We start from the raw sequence: 13,621 nt of genomic DNA, 5'->3' as shown, positions 1-13,621 counted from the left end.
GGGTAACAGAGGCCCAGAGAGGTGAAGCGGCTTGGCCCAAGTCAGCCAGCTGACAATTGCCAACTGTCGGAGGCGGGATTGGAAGGCAGGGCCCGTGAGTCCCCCGGCGGGGCTGTGTCCGCTGAGCGCCCCGTTCCCCCCGGGGAGGGAGGGAAGGGAGGAAGGGGAAGGAAGGGGCGGGAAGGCCGGGCGGGGGGCTGCCAGCCGGGACCCGCCGGACTCCTCCTCCTCCTCCTCCTCCTCCTCCTCCTCCTCCTCCTCCTCCTCCTCCTCCCGCCTCCCTCCCTCCCTCCTCCCGGCGCCGGTGGTGGTCCGGCTGGGGCGCCCCGGGCGTAGGGCTCGGGGGGCTCGGGTCCCCGGGAGCCGTTATCCCTTCCCACCCCGGGAGACTCACGTCCCGCGACCCCCGAGCCCCCAGACAGGAGCCGGAGCCCGGAGGAGACCGGAGGAGCCCGGAGCTAGGAGCCCGCGATCCGGACCCCGGAGCCGACAGGAGCCGGAGCCCGGAGGAGCCCGGAGCCCGGGGCCGGAGCCCGGACCAAGGAGCCCGGAGCCCGGAGCCCGCAGGCCGAGGCCGGGGCCGGGGCCGGGGCCGGAGCAGCCCGGAGCCCGAGCGGGCAGGAGCCGGAGCAACCGGAGCAACCGGGGCCCGGAGCCGGGGCAACCGGAGCGGTGAGGCCAGCGCCTTCGAGCCCGCTCGGGAGGACGGATAGTCAGGCAGCCCGCGGGGGGGGCGGGACGGGGGGGAACAGGACGGGACAGGGGGGACAAGGGGGGGGGGCAGGAGAGGGGACAAGAGGGAGGGACAGGAGAAGGGGATAAGAGGGGGAAGACAGTAGGGGGACAAGAGGGGGGGACAGGAGGAGGGACAGGACGGGAGGATAAGGGGGGACAGGAGGGGAGGATAGGGGGGACAGGAGGAGGGACAGGAGGGGAGAATAAGGGGGGCAGGAGGGGGGACAGGACGGGAGGATAAGGGGGGGCAGGAGGGGGGACAGGAGGAGGGACAGGACGGGAGGATGAGGGGGCAGGAGGGGGGGACAGGAGGAGGCGACAAGAGGGGGAACAGGACGGGGGACAGGACGGGAGGATGAGGGGGGACAGGAGGAGGGACAGGACGGGGACAAGGGGGGCAGGAGGAGGCGACAAGAGGGGAGGGGAAGGACAGAGGGGACAAGCGGGGGAACAAGGGGAGGGGCAGGACAGAGGGGACAAGAGGGGGAACAAGAGGAGGGACAGGACAGAGGGGACAAGCGGGGGAACAAGGGGAGGGGCAGGACAGAGGGGACAAGAGGGGGAACAAGAGGAGGGACAGGACAGAGGGGACAAGCGGGGGGAACAAGAGGAGGGACAGGACAGAGGGGACAGGAGGAGGGACAAGAGGAAGGCCCGGCCGGGGGTGTAGGAGGGGGGCGGACAGGCCGGCTCCCGGGAGACGGAGCCGAGGTGGAGCGGAGGGGCCCTTAAAGGCCGCCCTCTGCCCTCTGCCGCGGGGGGAGGCCGGACCGGCTTCCAGCGAAGAGGCTGGACAGACAGACCGACAGACAGACAGACCGACAGACAGACCGACAGACAGACAGGGTTGGGGGGGCTCGCTGCCCGGCCGGCCTTCAGGCCTCCCAACTCCCGGGAGGAATTTCGGCTCCCGGCCTACCCCCCGGAGGAGGCGGCGGCGGCGGCCTTTCCTATCGCCCCCAACTTGGGGTTGGGCCGGGAGAGGGGTGGATCGGGAACTGTACCTCCGGGCTTTCCGCTCCCCGGCAGACGTAGGGTTAATACGGTGGCATTTGGGGCTTGGGAGTCACAGGTCGTGGGTTCTAATTCCGCCCCCCGCCACTTGTCTGCCGTGTGACCTCGGCCAAGTCGCTTCACTTCTCTGGGCCTCAGTTCCCTCATCTGGAAAATGGGGATGAAGGCTGTGAGCCCCACGTGGGACAACCTGATTACCCGTGAGCCTGTTGTTGGGTAGGGACCGTCTCTATATGTTGCCAACTCGTACTTCCCAAGCGCTTAGTACAGTGCTCTGCACACAGTAAGCGCTCAATAAATACGATTGAATGAATGAATGAATTACCTCGTACCTACCCCAGCGCCTAGAACAGTGCTTGGCACATAGTAAGCGCTTAACGAATACCAGTTTTATTATTACTATTTCTCTAGGCTATAAGCCCGTTGTGGGTAGGGATTGTCTCTCTATTGCTGTATTGTACTTTCCAGGCGTTTAGTACAGTGCTGTGTGCACAGTAAGTGCTCAATAAATATGATTGAGGATCAGCAATCCACCTCTCCAAGCCAGAGAGTCGCCCTGGAGAGACCCCCCCTGGTCCGGGGAGGGGAAAACGGGAGAGTCTGGAGCAAGTAGGGGACTGGTTGTGTCTGGGGAGCATCAACTCGCACCCATGGTTGGGTACGGACAGTCTCTATGTTTCCGATTTGTAATAATAATAATGATGATGATGGTATTTTGTTAAGTGCTTACTATATGCAAAGCACTGTTCTTAGCTCTGGGGAGGTTACAAGGTGATCAGGTTGTCCCACCGTGGGCTCACAGTTTTAATCCTCATTTTGCAGATGAGGTAACAGAGGCACAGAGAATAATAATGATGATGATGGCATTTATTAAGCACCTACTATGTGCAAAGCATTGTTCTATGCTCTGGGGAGGTTACAAGAAGATCAGGTTGTCCCACAGGGGGCTCACAGTCTTCATCCCCATTTTACAGATGAGGTCACTGAGGCACAGAGAAGTTAAGTGACTTGCCCAAAGTCACACAGCTGACAAGTGGCGGAGTCAGGATTTGAACCCATGACTTCTGACTACCAAGCCCATGCTCTTTCCATTGAGCCACGCTGCTTCTCTTCTGCTTTACCAAAGGTAAATCCCTTGGTGCCGGTACTGATTTAACTGAGGATGGGTGTGGCCTAATGGATAGAGCGTAGCCTGGAAGTCAGAAGGATCTGGGTTCTAATCACGACTCTGCCATTTGTCTGCTGTGTAACCTTGGGCAACCCACTTAACTTCTCTGTGCCTGTTATCTCAACTGTAAAATGAGGATTAAGTCTGTGAGCCCCATGTGGGATGTGGACTGTGTCCAACCTGAGTAACTGTAATAATAATAGTGGCATTTATTAAGCACTTACTATGTGCAAAGCACTGTTCTAAGTGTTGGGGAGGTTACAAGATGATCAAGTTGTCCCTCGGAGGGCTCACAGTCTTAATCCCATTTTACAGATGAGGTAAGTGAGGCACAGAGAAGTGAAGTGACTTGCCCAAAGTCACACAGCTGACAAGTAGCGGAGGCAGGGTTTGAACCCATGACCTCTGACTCCAGATCCCGTGCTCTTTCCACTGAGCCACGCTGCTTCTCTATGTGAAGTAACTATGTGGCCGACTTGTACTTCCCCAGTGCTTGGTACAGTGCTCTGTACACAGTAAGCGCTCAATAAATACGACTGAATGAATGAACTTGTACCTACTCAGTGCTTGGCACATAGTATGTGCTTAACAAATACCATTTTAAAAAAAGAAAAACTGTCCCAAACCTCCAGGAAAGTCTGTCACTGCCCCAATCCCATGTCCCTCCCCTTCCCACCCCTGCCCCACCTCTCTGTCCACCTCCCCACCGGGGCCAGTGGCCTGTGACTTCGACAAGCAGCGTGGCTCAGTGGAAAGAGCTCGGGCCAGGGAGCCAGAGGTCATGGGTTCAAATCCCAGCTCCGCCACTTGTCAGCTGCGTGACTTTGGGCAAGTCACTTAACTTCCCTGTGCCTCAGTTCCCTCATCTGTAAAAGGGGGATGAAGACTGTGAGCCCCCCGTGGGACAACCTGATCACCTTGTAACCTCCCCAGCGCTTAGAACAGTGCTTTGCACATAGTGTTTAATAAATGCCATTATTATTATTATTACTGTTGCAGCTCCTTGTCCCGTCAGCTATGTGTGAGGCCTGTGCCCACGCTCACACCCACATTCCAGGAGGGCAGCTGACCTCCTGTCGAGGGGAGGGGGGAAACTGAGGGTGGCTGGGCCTGTATGAGAAGGCAGAGATGTGGCTGGAACCCTTGAAAGTGCCGGCTGGGGACGAGGAGAAAGGGCCAGACCGGGAGACCTCCCAGGCTGCAAGATAATAATAATAATAATAATGGCATTTATTAAGCATTTACTATGTGCAAAGCACTGATCTGACTTTCTGGTTTCAACCCAATCCGCAGCGGAGGCTAGGTGTCCCCAACTCCCCTTCCCTGCAAAGGTTAATCTGGCTCACGCGTGTGTACATACTTGGAGATCCCCGCATGCTGCAGGCTCTGCCCCAACCCCAGCAGACCATGCACTTATTTTGCAGCTGTGGCTAATAAGCAGCCCAGGCATTGAGCCAGCAGCCCGCCTCCCGCTCGCCCCTCCCTCCTCATCCCGCTTGTTGTCCCTTCCCTCTGTTCAGACTCAGCCAGTTTGAGCCTGGGTGACGGGCTCCCAGGTCTGAACAGGGATCTGAGCAGCCTTTTAAGGTTGTGTTTCCCTTTCAGCTGGCTAGGGTGGTGGCTGCCACCCTCCTGCAGGGGAGCGGGGGTTTCCCGGCCGTTGGAGGAATAATAATAATAATGATAGCATTTATTAAGCGCTTATTGCGTGCAGAGCACCGTTCGAAGAGCTAGGGAGGTTACAAGGTGATTGGGTTGTCCCACGCGGGGGGGCTCACAGTCTTCATCCCCATTTTACAGATGAGGTAACTGAGGCCCAGTGAAGTGACTTGCCCAAAGTCACACAGCTGACAAGGGGTGGAGCTGGGATTTGAACCCATGACCTCTGACTCCAAAGCCCGGGCTCTTTCCACTGAGCCACGCTGAATCATGTTTGGGGTAGGAGTCCCCTGGACTTCTGCTTGATCCTGGGAATGTGTCTACCAACTCTATTATATTGTCAAACTGTACTCTCCCAAGGGCTTAATAATAATAATAATAATAATAATGGTATTTGTTAAGTGCTTACTATGTGCCGAGCATCGTTCTAAGTGCTGGGGTAAATACAAGGTAATCAAGTTGTCCCACGTGGGGCTCACAGTCTTAATCCCCATTTTACAGATGAGGTAACTGAGGCACAGAGAAGTTAAGTGACTGGCCCAAAGTCGCACAGCTGACAAGTGGCAGAGGTGGGATTAGCACCCATGACCTTTGACTCCAAAGCCCCTGCTCTTTCCACTAAGCCACGCTGCTTCTCTCGTACAGTACAGTGCATCTTAGTACAGTGCTCTGCACACAGTAAGTGCTCAATAAATACAATTGATTGATTGATGGATCCTGGTCCAGAGCAGCTCCTCGCCATCCCATTGGGGTTTAGATCTCACCTTCCTCGGTTTCCCCCCTTGCCCTTCTTGTCAGCCCAGGGATTGCCCGACCGGTCCCAGCAAATTCCTGCCTGGGGCCTCATCAGTTGTACCCCACTGAGCAGAGAGGGTCTCGCCAGGATTTCCACTTTTGAACTTTGAATCCCACCCCGTCCAGTCCTTGGCAGCAGCCGGACGGGGGTGGAGCGGACAACTGTGTTGCCGTGTTGTTGTGGGATTTCCCACCTGGGAATGGGGTGAGGAATCAGAGGAGGAGGTTTCTCCCACCTAAGCACAGGAAGTGGGGAGCAAGCCAGTGGAAATCTAGAGGACTAGGGAATCCAAATCCCCACCCATATCTGCTGATGCATATCTTCTAGATAGAAGATATCATATCCTATCATTATCTTCTAGACTGTGAGCCCACTGTTGGGTAGGGACTGTATATGTTGCCAGATTGTACTTCCTAAGCGCTTAGTGCAGTGCTCTGCACACAGTAAGCACTCAATAAATATGATTGATGCCACACATTTGTGTTGATCTCTAGCTTCTCACCTGAGAGTGGAACTGAGAGAGTGGGGAGAGAGGAATTAGACTCCGGGGTCTCAGTGCCCTTTCCCCCAAGTCTATCGGCTGGCTTTCCCTCTGGAGCAGGAGACCCAAACGTCCCCTCCTCCCACTACCCCCACATTTAATTAATTACGGTAACTGTTTTGCTCTGCCGGTCTATTAGGGAGTGCTCTGCTGGTCTATTAGGTAGTTCTTGGCCCTCTTCCAGTCCTCTCTAATTAGCTTAACCCCTTTGTTTCCAAAGATGGGGTGGTGGGGGGGAAGACACATCCTGTTATGTTATGCCCCTAATAATAATAATAATAATAATGGTATTTGTTAAGCGCTTACTATGTGCAAAGCACTGTTCTAAGCGCTGGGGGGTTACAAGGTGATCAGGTTGTCCCACGGGGGGTTCACAGTTTTAACCCCCATTTTACAGATGAGGGAACTGAGGCCCGGAGAAGTTAAGTGACTTGCCCAAAGTCACACAGCTGACAATTGGCAGAGCGGGGATTTGAACCCACGACCTCTGACTCCCAAGCCCGGGCTCTTTCTACTGAGCCACAGCCCCTACCCGGACTGTGCCCAGCTGTGAACCCCACTTACACGCTTTGCCCTCCCAGCACAAGATGCTGCATGGGCAGTTTCTCCTCCGTGACCAGTGAGGGGAATCTGCAGAGGCCTAATGGAAAGAACACAGGTGTGGGAGTCAGAGGGTCTGGGTTCTAATCCCCTCACTGGCAACTGCCTGCTGTGTGACCTGGGGCAAATCACTTGACTTTTCTGTGACTGTAAAATGGGGATTCAATACCTGTTCTCCCACCTATATAGACTCTGAGTCCCTTGTTCATACTTTGTTCAACCTGATTGTCTTGTATAATAATAATAATGGTGTTTATTAAGCGCTTACTATGTGCAAAGCACTGTTCTAAGCGCTGGGGAAGTCAGAGGGTCTGGGTTCTAATCCCCTCACTGGCAACTGCCTGCTGTGTGACCTGGGGCAAATCACTTGACTTTTCTGTGACTGTAAAATGGGGATTCAATACCTGTTCTCCCACCTATATAGACTCTGAGTCCGTTATTCATACTTTGTTCAACCTGATTGTCTTGTATAATAATAATAATAATAATGGCATTTATTAAGCACTTACTATGTGCAAAGCACTGTTCTAAGCGCTAGGGAAGTTACAAGGTGAGCAGGTTGTCCCAAGGGGGGGCTCACAGTCTTCATCCCCATTTTACAGATGAGGGAACTGAGGCACAGATAAAGTGACTTGCCCAGCTGGGGAAGTTACAAGGTGATCAGGTTGTCCCAAGGGGGGGGGCTCACAGTCTTCATCCCCATTTTACAGATGAGGGAACTGAGACACAGAGAAGTTAAGTGACTTGCCCAAAGTCACACAGCTGACAATTGTATCTACCCACAGGGCTTGGCACATAATGTTTAACAAATACTATTATCGTTATCATCATTATTGTTATTATTAGGGTAGTTATTATTATTTTATTTATTTTATTTATTTTATTTATTTTATTTATTATTTTATTATTATGTTATTATTAGGCTAGTTCGGCCAGCCGAGTTCGGCTCCTCTCCTCACCTCCTGGCAAGGGTTCTGACTCAGTCTCGTAGGCCGGGTGTCTCTCCGGGAAAACAGAGACCAGCACACCTGCTCAGCCAGGCCTTCGGGGAATTTTTTTCCACTTCTAAAGTATCTGCAATGGCCACTGTTCAAAGAAGGCAAGTGGAGGCAGAGACCAAGGACCACTAGAAGAACTTCGTGGAGCTCAAAGAGGTCTCAATTCATGGGAGCCCGTTGTTGGGTAGGGATTATTTCTATCTGTTGCCGAATGGTACTTTCCAAGCGCTTAGTACAGTGCTCTGCACACAGTAAGCGTGCAATAAATACGATTGAATGAATGAATGTGTCCCAGCCCTTACTGAGAAGCAGCATGGCCTAGTGGAAAGAGCACAGGCCTAGAGGTCAGAAGGAACTGGGCTCTAATCCCAGCTCTGCCACTTGTCTTTTGTGTGACCTTGGGCAAGTCACTTCACTTCTCTGTGCCTCAGTTACCTCATCCGTAAAATGGGGGTTAAGATTATGAGCTCCATGTGGGACAGGGACTGTGTCCAACCTATCTCGTTCCACTCCAGCATTTAGAACAGTTCTTGACACGCAGTAAGCACTTAATAAACGCCATCTTCTTCATTCCTGCACCCCCTGCCCCACCTGGCTTCCGAGTTGTACCTGGGCCCGAGTCTGCTTAGCTTGGAACAGCGAACAACATTGGGCTCATTCAGGCTGCTGTTAATCTGAATTAAAAAGTGCTGTAGCACAAGGGAGTGAATTTATACAAGAGGAGGATTTTACGGACAGTTACCAAGTTGGCTTGCTTGAGCTGTGATTCTGGTGTCTCCATTCATTCATTCATTCACTCGTATTTATTGAGCGCTTACTGTGTGCAGAGCACTGTACTAAGCGCTTGGGAAGTACAAGTTGGCAACATTTAGAGACGGTCCCTACCCAACAGTGGGTTCACAGTCAAAGACTGTGTACCAAAGGGGAGACTGGCTGGACTAGTTAGGGGTAGGTCTGCCTGCCCAGAGGCAGGGGCATGGATAAGCTGACTACAGAAGATCTCCTGGCCTGAGAAATCTAGGATCCTCTGGTCTGTTTGGAAATGAATCTTTCTAGCCAACGAGGCGGTGGGGGGCAGAAAATCTAGGTGAGCACCCTCGTTTAGTGTGATGTGTGAGTTTGACAGCCTCAGCAGTCTGAAGAGCCTCATCTGGAGGCATCCCTGCCTCCAGGCAAGAACTTGGGGGTCCCGATTTTTCCCCCAGAATTTTCTAAACTTCCAGGCCATGTTTTGCCAGTCACTTCAAGCCCCGGGAGAGCTTCAGCCTATCTCTCATTTAATCCTGGTGAATCTAGTGAATAGAGCATGGGCTTGGGAGTCAGACGTCATGGATTCTAATCCAGTCTCCCCCACTTGTCTGCTATGTGACCTTGGGCAAGTCACTTCACTTCTCCAGGCCTCAGTTACCTCATCTGTAAAATGGGGATTAAGACTGTGAGCCCCATGAGGGACAGGGACTCTGTCCAACCTGCCCAAGCGCTTAATACAATGCCTGGAACATAGTAAGTGCTTAAAAAAGACCATAATTACTATTATTATTCTCAGACTCTTTGGTGGGGGAGGGAGATTAAGGCTTCAGAGCTGCCGGACTGCAGTTATTCTAGTTTAGAATGCTGATTTTTTTTTGCCTAGGAGAAGCAGTATGGCTTAGTGGAAAGAGAACGGGCTTGGAAGTCAGAGGTCTAATCCTGGCTCTGCCACTTGTCAGCTGTGTGACTTTGGGCAAGTCACTTAACTTCTCTGTGCCTGTTACCTCATCTGTAAAATGGGGATTAAGACTGTGAGGCCCACGTGGGGCAACCTGATTACCTTGTCTCTACCCCAGCGCTTAGAACAGTGCTTGGCACAAAGTAAGCACTTAACAAATAACCATTATTATTATTACTTACTGAGCACTTAGTATGTGCAGAGCGGTGTACTAAGCACTTCTTTCCATGCAATTCTTGTACCTTGCCCTTCCCCTATCCACTTCCAGTTCCCCAAGTAGGGAATTCTCCACATTTTGCCCTGAGTGCTGAGGTTAGGGTGTGTCAGCTGCCCCTCTCCTTCAGGGCTAGCAGACTGCCATGGGTCGGGGGTCAGGTGGAAGGCGCTGGAAGGCAAGATGTAGGACGAGTCCTGGCTGTGCTCTCCATCTGTCCCTGTGCAGCTCTGACTGACCTACTGATTGAGTCCCTCAGGTTCTGAGGAGGGGAGGGCCGGCAGCCTCATGACCGAAGAAAGCAGAGATGCAGCTGGGGACTCCTGGATCATCTGAGCTCAACTCTCCCCGCTGGACATAGGATAGGACAACCCTCCACCCTCCCAGACACACATACGTCCTCCCCCTGACCCTGGTCTCAAAGGAAAGAGCGGGCCCCATCTTTGAGTTGGGCTGGGTGCCAAGGGTTGAGTTGGTATTAGATCCCACTGAAGCTTCTCCCCGAAGCAGGGTGGGTACCCTGGTGGGTATTTGTGCTGGATGTAGAGGTTGACCGGAGGGAACAGGCCTTTTTCCAAGTGCCTTTCATCAAACCACACACCCTTGCCTCCCTGCCGATTCCGTACTCAGAAGCAGCCTCAGGAAACAAAGGGGAATTAAACAAAGGTTTAGTCTCTGGCCCTCCCCCCCCATCCCCAGCCCCACAAGGAGAGAGAAACAAATGGCCTAGTAGGTGCTGCCTGGGAGGTCTGGACTTTGGGCTTCTTTCCTTCATCTGCTGCTTAAATGCTGTGTGACCTTGAGCAAGTGACTTAACCTCCCTGGGGAAGTTTCCAAATAAGACTTCTTGCCGGATGAGTCTGTCTTTGGCTTATTTTAGGGCAATTATTTTTTTTAGGCAGAGAGTCCCGAGTTTGAGTCTCATGGTGCAAGAGTAGTAGTAGTTTATTGAGCACTTACTATGTGCAGAGCACTGCACTAATTAATCTCTGGGAAAGAATATACAGAAATTAGACATGATCCTTGTCTCTCAGGGCGTTCATAGCCTAATAATTAAAAGAATATTTGCCCCGCACTTAGTGGAGTGTTCTGCCCTCTAAACTATCAGCTCATTGCAGGTAGGGAACATGTCTGCCAACTCTGTTGTACTGAACTCTCCCAGGCACTTAATACAGTGTTCTGCATACAGTAAGCACTCAATAAATGTGATTGATTGTCATGGCTCAGTGGAAAGAGCACAGGAGTTAGAGATCATGGCAAGTCACTTCAATTCTCTGTGCCTCAGTTACCTCATCTGTAAACTGGGGATTAAAACTGTGAGCTCGAGGTGGGACGGGGTCATTGTCCAGTCTGATTATCTGGTATCTACCCCAAAGCTTAACACACTGCCTAGCCCATAATAAGCGCTTAACAAAAACCATTAAAAATGCAATCCCCTCTTTCGGGAGAATTGGATGGACTCTTGATTGGAAGGTAGAAGTCTGCCATTCAGCCTAGATTGCAGGAAAAATAAATTCAGCACCAGAAGTTGAGCAAAACAGGGGGAGAAGCCCTGGGCCCTTTAATTTTTTTAATGGTATTAGTTGAGCACTTACTATGTTCCAGGCACTGTACTATGTAGTGGGGTAGATACAAGTTAATCATGTACCTGTCCCACTTGGAGCTCACAGTCTTAATCCCCATTTTACAGATGAGGTAACTGGGTCACAGAGAAGTTAAGTGACTTGCTCAGGGTCATACAGCAAAGTGGCAGAGCCAGGATCAGAACCCAGGTCCTTTCCTCCTAAATAGGCTAAGAAGCAATGGCATGGGTGGTGGGGGTTCACATTATCCAGACCCTCCTAATGATGCAGCGTGGCTCAGTGGAAAAGAACACGGGCTTTGGAGTCAGAGGTCATGGGTTCAAATTCCGGCTCCTCCAATTGTCAGCTGTGTGACTTTGGGCAAGTCACTTAACTTCTCTGTGCCTCAGTTACCTCATCTGTAAAATGGGGATCAATCAATCAATCGTATTTATTGAGACTTAATCGTATTAAGACTGTGAGCCCCTCATGGGACAACCTGATCATCTTGTAACCTCCCCAGCACTTGGAATAGTGCTTTGCACATAGTAAGTGCTTATTAAATGCTATTATTATTATGCATAAATAGGAATTTAGCATTTACTTAGCCTCAGTGAGACCCCATGTAGAGTTCTGGAGAAATAAGAGGATGGAAGACCTGAAGGATAGGATCTGTGAAAGAGAGAGTAGAGAAACTAGGATTGTTTTAACCTGGCAAAGGAACCTACAAACCATTTTCCAGGATATGATGATTATTTCTCCAGAATGTAAGCTGATTGTGGGCGGGTAACTTGTCTGCCAACTCTGTTGCATTGCACTCTCACAAGCGCTTAGCACAGTGCTCTGCACGCCCGAAGTGCTCAATAAATACCATTGTTGAGTTCTTGTTCATCAACTTTGTTGTATTGTACTCTCCCAAGCGCTAAGTACAGTGCTCTGCACACAGTGAGTGCTCGATAAGTACAGTTGGTTGAAGCAGGAGCAGCATGAGAAGTGGCATGGTGTAATGGATGAAGGTCATGGGTTCTAATCCCTGCTCCACCACATGTCTGCTGTGTAACCTTGGCGGAGTCACTTCACTTGTCTGTGCCTCAGTTACCTCATCTGTAAAATGGGGATTGAGACTGTGAGCCCCACCTGGGACAGGGACTGTGTCCAACCTGATTTGTTTATATCCATCCCAGTGCTTAGTAGAGTGCTTGACATCTGGTAAGTGCTTAACAAATACTATTATTATTAAGTGGGAGGGATTTAGGTTAGACAATTGGAAATATTTTAACGGATAAACCTGGGGACTGATGACCTAGGGAGCTTGTCTAAAATTTCCTTTCTAGGAACTTTTATTCCGGGTGCTAATCAGTGCTTAGAACAGTGCTTGGCACCTAGTAAGTGCTTAACAAATGACAGTATTATTATTATTATCAATCTGGGCTAGTTGAGAGGCATCCTTCCAAGAAGCCCAGGGAGCTGGGGGGTTGACGTGTGGGGAGAGGGTGTTGGATGACATGACTGCTGAATAATTCTCCCGGGCCCCAGATTCTAGAATGTTCTCTTCTTGGGCCCAAGGTTGGGTCTTCTCTGTGACTTTGCAGAAACTTGAACCTCAGATTATTCACTCTTGAAAATCCAGAAGAAGGAGACCCAGGCCCTACTGCATCAGCATCCACTTGACACCTGTTTGTCTGCAACGTCCAAGGACTAAGAATGCAACACATAAAGTGACGAGGGTGGTCAGCCTTACAGATCTAGGTTGGAAACTCAGGCAGTGCCCAACAGCAGCATGGGTCCCAGAGAAGCTAGTTGGCTTCTGCAGTTTCTTGTTTATTTATGCTTAAGAAAGATGCCAAATAAGGTCAAGGCAGCAAAAATAGTATGGGGGAGGGAGGAAGGGAGAATATGAGAGTGAGGCAAAGCCAGAATTTCATTCAATCATTCAGTAGTATTTATTACGAGTTTTCTGTGTCCAGAGCACTGCACTAAGCGCTTGCGAGAGAACAGTACTACAATAAACAGACACATTCCCTGGAATCTAGCATAGAGGTTCGGAGAGAAAAAAGGTTACATTAGTGGTGGAAGTGGAGAAAAATTTATATTGGAAGCCTCACCTTAAACCCATTTATGTACATGTCTATAATCTATAAGTTATATATTATAAATGATTTATTTTATATTAATGTGTGCTTCCCCCTCTAGACACATTCCCTGCCCACAGCGAGCTTTGGGTAAGTGTCCTTAAAGCAAATGGTCTGGAGTTTCTGCTTTATTTGGGAAGGAAAGGGCAACCGTTGAAGCTTCTACAGGAATGGAGAGATCCCAAGTGCTTAGTACAGTACTCTGCACACAGTAAGCACTCAATAAATATGATTGAATGAATGAATGAATCTGGGCAGAATGGGTAGCAGAGAGGAGAGGCTGGAGGCAGGAGGCCAGTGATGAAGCCTGCACAGCTTCTGGCTGGGGTATGAAAGTGGGATGTCTCTCACTCTTGAATAATAATAATAATAATAATAATAATGGCATTTATTAAGCACTTACTATGTGCAAAGCACTGTTCTAAGCGCTGGGGAGGTTACAAGGTGATCAAGTTGTCCCACATGGGACTCACAGTCTTCATCCCCATTTTACA

General features: G+C 50.9%; 1 protein-coding gene across 3 annotated transcripts in view; it reads left to right on the top strand.

Moving 5' to 3' along the window:
• The first annotated feature begins 608 nt into the window (after positions 1-608).
• CDK18 (cyclin dependent kinase 18) overlaps positions 609-13,621 on the top strand; it is a 42,918-nt gene continuing 29,905 nt past the window's right edge. For 2 of the 3 annotated variants that reach the window (XM_038749106.1, XM_038749104.1), the window contains exon 1: positions 609-672. Coding sequence is in view for 1 of the 3 variants with exons in the window: in XM_038749103.1 (XP_038605031.1) it covers positions 7,678-7,695 (18 nt within the window). In the remaining 2 variants the exon portion in view is untranslated. Of the gene's footprint in view, positions 673-7,505; positions 7,696-13,621 lie in introns of those variants that run through there. The other variant, XM_038749103.1, reaches the window with a different exon arrangement.

Source organism: Tachyglossus aculeatus, chromosome 7, assembly GCF_015852505.1.
Source record: "Tachyglossus aculeatus isolate mTacAcu1 chromosome 7, mTacAcu1.pri, whole genome shotgun sequence".
NCBI lineage: Eukaryota > Metazoa > Chordata > Mammalia > Monotremata > Tachyglossidae > Tachyglossus > Tachyglossus aculeatus.
Note: the sequence above shows the minus strand (reverse complement) of the source record. Positions and strands in the feature narration are given on the sequence as shown.